The sequence below is a fragment of the Crocuta crocuta genome, unplaced genomic scaffold, assembly GCF_008692635.1.
Source record: "Crocuta crocuta isolate KB4526 unplaced genomic scaffold, BGI_CrCroc_1.0 scaffold375, whole genome shotgun sequence".
Taxonomy (NCBI): Eukaryota; Metazoa; Chordata; class Mammalia; order Carnivora; family Hyaenidae; genus Crocuta; species Crocuta crocuta.
The window spans coordinates 179,064-186,140 of NW_027532826.1; the positions used below are offsets into that span (position 1 = coordinate 179,064).

At 42.5% G+C, this 7,077-nt stretch overlaps 1 protein-coding gene across 1 annotated transcript in view; it reads right to left on the reverse strand.

Annotated features, from left to right (window-relative positions):
• Positions 1–1,368: 1,368 nt before the first annotated feature.
• ZNF329 (zinc finger protein 329) overlaps positions 1,369–7,077 on the reverse strand; it is a 12,053-nt gene continuing 6,344 nt past the window's right edge. The window contains exon 2 of the mRNA XM_077745288.1: positions 1,369–3,736. Coding sequence (XP_077601414.1) covers positions 2,103–3,728 — 1,626 coding nt within the window. The 5' untranslated portion in view covers positions 3,729–3,736 and the 3' untranslated portion in view covers positions 1,369–2,102. The remainder of the gene's footprint in view (positions 3,737–7,077) is intronic.

Here is a 7,077-nt window from a genome sequence, read left to right on the forward strand (position 1 = left end):
CCTGTGGGAGGATGAGGGGGGATCTTGGGTCCAGACATGGTTAAAACTAGTCATACTGTCCAAGAGTCAGGCGGGGCTTGTAAGGGGTGATGCACCAGGGTCCTCAGAGTCTATGAGCCTCATGGTTTCGGCGATTTGCCTGGTTGCAGATGCAGCCCATGACACAGTTGTAGTAGCTCCAAAGCAAGTGTTTTTCTCTCCTGCAGCCCCAACGTGGCCCTTTTCCTAACTTATAAGGAAGTGTTGCGTCAATTGGCAATGGCCCTGCTGGAGTATCAGAAAAGAGCAGGCCAAAACAGAGAAAGGAAGAGAGGGAAAGGGCAGGCAAGTATTGTCTATAATGTGTTAGGTTTCTATTGTTTCTATTAAAAATTACCCCAAATTTAGCAGCTTAAAACAACACAAACTTGGGGTGCCTGGGTGGCTCAGTCGGTTAAGCGTCCGACTTCAGCTCAGGTCATGATCTCACGGTTCGTGGGTTTGAGCCCTGTGTTGGGCTCTGTGCTGACAGCTAGCTTAGAGCCTAGAGCCTTCTTCAGATTCTGTATCTCCCTCTCTCTCTGACCCTCCCCTGTTCACGCTGTCTCTCTCTCTTTCAGAAATAAATAAAACATTAAAAAAGTTTGTTTTTTTTTTTAATAAAACACAAACTTATTATGTCACAGCCTTCACTCAGTGATTCTCAAGGGGAGCCACCCCCAGGGCTTTGAGGCTCTGCCAACCAGCCTGGGCAGCTCTCCCCTGGCCAGCACTGTATTTCCTTAGGAGGGACATTCCCAGATCATCCTCAACCTCTCGACAGCCTCCCATTCCCCATTTTCTCAGACCTATTCTCTCCTCACCTCCAGGTCCCCAAGAAAGGAAATTATTCTTATGCCCTGGGTCATGGGATGCTGACTTGAAAGGAACTTCTTCCTGGATGCCCTCTATCCAAGCTTATAGCTGCCCTGTGACCCTGAACTAGCCCCTTTTGGTAAAAAAAAAAAAAAAAAAAAAAAAAAAGTCCAAAGAAACCCAAAATTTGCCCCCTTTTGGCTTCCTCTTTTTAGTCCTTACCAAAGTATTATAGCAACAATGTACGTTTTACAATATAGAAAAAAAATCATACATGAACATAGGCCCCTAAGAAAATCATGTTTATTTTTCCATGACCAATTTCCAAACTTCATCTGCATGTGCACCTATCTTTACATGGCTGTAATAACAGCAAGCCTTCTATTTTATGCTTTTTTAATTGTTGTTGTTGCCTGCCGTATTATAAGCATCTTCAACGTGATACCAAAACCTTATAATCACGGTTCGGCATGATTGCATAGAGCAAATTACAAGTGTGCTAGATGAACAATGGGGAGTGATAACAGAAACATATGAACTCATTCTATTTTTATTTCCACAGCTAAAGCAATGCATCACATTTCTCAGCAGCAACCCTTTCCGTCTTAGTACAGGCCTGCTTCAGTCTTCATAGGGAGAATTTCATTGTTCATTCACAAGCAACGTCCTCAACTACTTGCCCTTCTGAAATAAATCCTGAACATCTGACAGGGCTGTAGCATAGAAACACACAGCAACAGCAAAATCTAACTGAAATTCTGTGGTTGCCGGGGGGTGGAGTGCTGTCTGGGGTCTATCACCAAAATGCCTTTGTTCATTCAGAGGAGACAGCAAGAGCTCCTGCTAGACTACACTTGATCCTAATAAGAGTCTGCTTATGCACAAAGCAGACATTCATCATTAAGGTATTCCACATACTGATTACACACTGAACACATTCACAGGTTCTTTCTCATTAAAGCACTCTGATGCATCTCCAGGCGAGTACCTCTTGACATCCACAGATTTTATTCCAGTGTGTGCGCTACTATGTTTGGTACTGGCTGCATTGTTCCTGAAGCCTCTTCCACATTTACTACCAGCCTGTGTTTTCTCCAGGAGTTCTTTAATGTATAGATTTAATAGTATGGCCAAGGAATGCCTCACATTCATCAATTCACTAGATAGCTTAAAAAATTATTTTCTGACAGGGGAAAGTCACCTCTGAAGACATTCCTCCTTCACAGTTTCTTAAAAGCAAGTCAGCAGATGCACGTGGGCAACAATCATTATGTTTCCATGGGTTGCTCTCCAGAGTGTTTTCTTTGATGTCGGATGAGGGCTGAGCTCCTTCTGAACATTTTTCCACACTGAGGACACTGGCTGGGCCCCTCCCGGCTGTGGAGTCTCTGATGTACCACCAGGTGAGAGTTCTGCTTGAAGGACTTTCCACATTCAGGACACTGGTATGGGGTCTCCTTTGTGTGAATTCTCTGGTGCTTGGTCAGACAGGAACTGTCCCTGAAAGCTTTGCCACACTGATTACATTCGTAGGGCTTCTCACCAGTATGAGTCCTCTGGTGGCGGATGAGGCCAGCAATGTTCCTGAAAAGTTTCTGACACTGGTTACAGCCATAGGGCTTCTCACCAGTATGAATCCTCTGGTGCCTGATGAGGTAAGCACTCTCAATGAAAGTTTTCCCACACTCTTTACATTCATAGGGTTTCTCCCCAGAGTGAATTTTTTGATGCACAATGAGGTGAGAGTTTCTGTTGAAGGACTTCCCGCACTCCACACATTCAAAGGGCTTCTCTCCAGTGTGAGTCCTCTCATGCTGAGTAAGGTATGAGCCATCCCGGAAAGCCTTTCCGCATTTGCTACATTCATAGGGCTTCTCCCCGGTGTGGATTCTGAGATGCACAGTGAGGTGGGAGATGTCAGTGAAAGGTTTCCCACACTCGTTACATCTGTATGGTTTTTCCCCTGTATGAGTTCTTTGATGCAAAATCAGTGATGAATTTCGGTTGAAGGTTTTCCCACATTCTAGACATTCGTAAGGTTTTTCCCCAGTGTGAATTCTCTGGTGTTGTGTGAGAGCTGACCCATCACTGAAGGCTTTCCCACACTTATTGCATTTATAGGGCTTCTCTCCTGTATGGATTCTTTGATGCACAATCAGGTTGTAGTTCTTGGAGAATGATTTTCCACATTCAGTACAGGTATAAGGTTTCTCTCCAGTGTGAGTTCGGTGATGCAAAACAAGAGAAGAGTTCCGTTTGAAGCATTTGCCACATTCACTGCATTTATACAGTTTCTCTCCAAGGTGACTCCTCCTGTTTTCATTAAGAGATGAACTCAGGCTAAAGATGTCCCCAAAATCCTTACCTTCATAGAGTTTCTTCCCCCTTTTCACTATTTTTGGTTCACCAAGAGGCATAAAATGGTTGAAAGATTTAACACTTTCAGGATATTGATAGGGTTTCTCCCTTGTTTGATCTCTTCCAAGCTGAAAAACTTCCACAGAATGGTCGAAGGCTATTCCACAAGCACCACTGTCACTAGTTCTCTTAGCTACATAATTTTTCTGACAACTGTGTAAAGCTGAGTCACAATCCAAACTTTTAACATCTGAGTCACATATATGAAAACCATTTGGAGGAACTCTCTTAGATGGCAGAAGGTCTGAGCTTGCACTCAAATGCTCCTCAAGTCCAGAATATTCACAGATTGTTTCCTGAGTCCCCGGTTTCTCCTGAGTTAAAGCTGACTGACTCAAATGTCCCTCCCGGTTCTTACAGTCCCAATTATTACCTAGAATGGAAAGATGGGATCCTTCTCTTGCAAATCCTTCCATTTCCACATCACAGGATAGTTCTTTCTCAGGAATATTCTGAGCTGTCATTTTCAATCTCATTTCCCAGGCTGAAAAGTAAAGAATGAAAAGGACAGACTTAAGTACACAAGGCTATATCTGAAAGGGAATAAAAATGAGGACAGGACAGGCATGTGGATCCATATTTTCATTTTGTTATTAATTTTTCCCCAGCTTATTTTTTTATTGAAATATAGATGACACACAATGTTACATTGGTTTCAGATGTACAACACAGTGACTTCACATGTCTATAGGTTATGTTATGTTCAGTACAAGTGGCTATTATCTGTCACCATATAACACCATTACAATGCCACTGATTATATTTCCTATACTGCACTTTTTTTTTAAAATATTTTNGCCACCCAGGCGCCCCTGCACTTTTTTTTTTTTAATATTTATTTAATCTTGGAGAGAGAGAGAGAGAGAGAGAGACAAATGAGGAGTGGGGGAGGGGCAGAGAGGGAGAGTCACAGAGTCACAGCTCCAGGCTCTGAGCTGTCAGCACAGAGTCTGATGTGGGGTTCAAACCCACAAACTATGAGATCATAACCTGAGCCGAAGTCAGCCGCTTAACCAACCGAGCCACCCAAGCACTCCTCCTATACTGTACCCTTAATCCCATGACTTGTTCACTCCATAACTAAAAGCCTGTACTTCACACTCCCCTTCACTGATTTTGCCCATTCCCCACATCCCTCCCCTATGGCAACCATCAGTTTGATCTCAGTTTGATTCTACTTTTTATACGTCTGCTCATTTGTTTTTTAGATTCCCGATGTAAGTGAGATCATATAGTATGTCTTTCTCTGCTTGACCTATTTCACTTAGCATTATACCCTCCAGATCCATCCATGTTGTTGCAAATGGCAAAAACTCATTCTTTTTTATGACTGAGGAATATTCCATCATTTGTACATAGCACAATCTTTATCCATTCATTTATTGACAGAAACTTGAGTTGCTTCCATATTTTGGCTATTATAAATAATGCTGCAATAAACAGGGGGTCATATATCTTTTTGAATTAGTGTTTTATCTTCTTTCTGGGGGTAAATATCCAGTAGTGGAATTATAAGATAATATAGTATTTTTATTTTTAATTTTTTCAAGGAAGCTACACGCTGTTTTTCACAGTGGTTGCACCAATTTACATTCTGCCGCGTGTATGTCTACTTTTTCAAATTAACATCTGTATAAGAGGAAGGTAAAGTGAGAGTTCAGGGATGGAGCCAAGAACAGGTTAAAAGAGCCACACAGAATTTTCATCTTCTTAGAGAGCGAACAGGAAGAAGGGTATTGGAGATAAGTATCACCAAAAGAATGAAACTGAGGTGTGGGAGATGAGAGGCCAGGTATCACTACTCCCACTGGAACACCACCTTGGCTACTGTGTGCTTGTCCCTACCACTCATTACCCGTATCAACAATCAGGACACATTTTCAAAGTCCCAACTTTACAGTGTGCTCACGACAGTGCTGAATGAACAGTTTTCACCCTGACTTTGTGGTCAAGTTCTGCTTTCATGGATGGGACAAAGCACAAGCTCTATGACCTGGAAGTTCCAAAAGCCCTAGAGCTGTGAATGGCTGCACTGCAAGGTTACTGTGAGAGCTAGGTCATGTATGAGTCTGGCTCTGACATGGGAAATGGATGGCATTCTGTAAGTGGCTGCCAGTGTCTCCACCATTACTGATCATTACTGATCCTCTAACCACCCTTCCAATCCTTTGACTGAATGATATCAAGACAACTGGCTCCTCATTTCTTTTTATTTATTTTTTTTAATTTCTGAGAGAGAGAAAGAGAGCAAGCAAGCAGGGGAGGGTCAGAGAGAGAGGGTGATACAGAATCTGAAGCAGGCTCTAGGCTCTGAGCTATCTGTCAGCACAGAGCCTGATGCGGGGCTCGAACCCACAAACCGTGAGATCATGACCTGAGCTAAAGTCGGACGCTTAACAGACTGAGCCACCCAGGCGCCCATTAAGCAAAATGAAATAAGATCCTTACCTCAGAAAGAAATTTTTTTTAATTCTAAATGGAGAAAGATCCCAATGTAAAATCAAAGTTTAAATCACGTAGGACACCTTCATGATCAACAAGCAAAAACGGGGCACCTGGGTGGCTCAGTCAGTTAAGTATCCGACTCAATTTCCACTCAGGTCATGATCGCATAGTTCATGAGTTCAAGCCCCGTGTTGGGCTCTATGCACTGACAGCCTACTTGGGATTCTCTTTCTCCCTCTCTCTGCCTCTCCCCTGCTCATGTTCTCCCTCTCTCTGAAAATAAATAAACTTTAAAAAAAAAAAGGCAAAAACCATACAGATAAGGATTAACAAATGTGATGTCAATATTTTAAATTTCCACGCCAACAAAAACACAGTAAGAGTCAAAACACAAGTGGCAAACGGAGAAACAAGATTATAAAATACAAAAGAGGCAATGGAATAATACCCAAGATCTATAAAGAATTCTTACAGAACAGCACAAGAAAAAGGGGAGGGGGGCACAAAAAGGCACTTCTTGGAGAGAAAATACAAATATTCTGAAAACAGGAATATCTGCTCATTCTCGCCATCGAGACAATTATAAATTCCAACTTTAAGAACACAAAATATGTAGGGGCACCTGGATGATTCAGTCAGTTAAGCATCCAACTCTTGATTTTGGCTCAGGTCATGATCTCAGGGTTGTGGGATTCAGCAAGAAACCTGCTTAAGAATGTCTCAGGGAACTCAGGTGGTTCAGTCAGTTAAGCATCCGACTTTGGCTCAGGTCATGATCTCACCATTCTTGAGTTCAAGCCCCACGTAGGGCTCTGTGCTGACAGCTCAGAGCCTGGAGTCTGCTTCGGATTCTGTGTCTCCCTCTTTCTCTGCTCCTCCTCCACTCATGCTCTGTCTCTTTCTCTCTCTCAAAAATGAATTAATATTTAAAAATATATTCTTTTTAAAAAGTTGGCCTTTAAAAAAAAAGATTTTTATTTTTAAGTAATCTCTACACCAAACATGGGGCTCAAACTCATAACCCTAAGATCAAGAGTCATATGCTCTACCGACCGAGCCAGCTAGGCACCTCATAAAATGTTGGCCTTTAATGCTTATGTTAAAAAAGGAAGACTGAAGGGGCGCTTGGGTGGCTCACTCAGTTAAGCATCCAACTTCAGCTCAGGTCATGATCTCATGGTTTGTGGGTTCGAGCCCTGTGTCGGGCTCTGTGCTGACAGCCAGCTCAGAGCCTGGAGCCCGTTTCAGATTCTGTATCTCCCTCTCTCTCTGACCCTCCCCTGCTCACGCTGTTTCTCTTCTCTCTCTCAGAAATAAATAAAACATTAAATAATTAAAAAAAAAAAAAAAGAAAACTGAAGTTTAGTAATTAACAGTTTA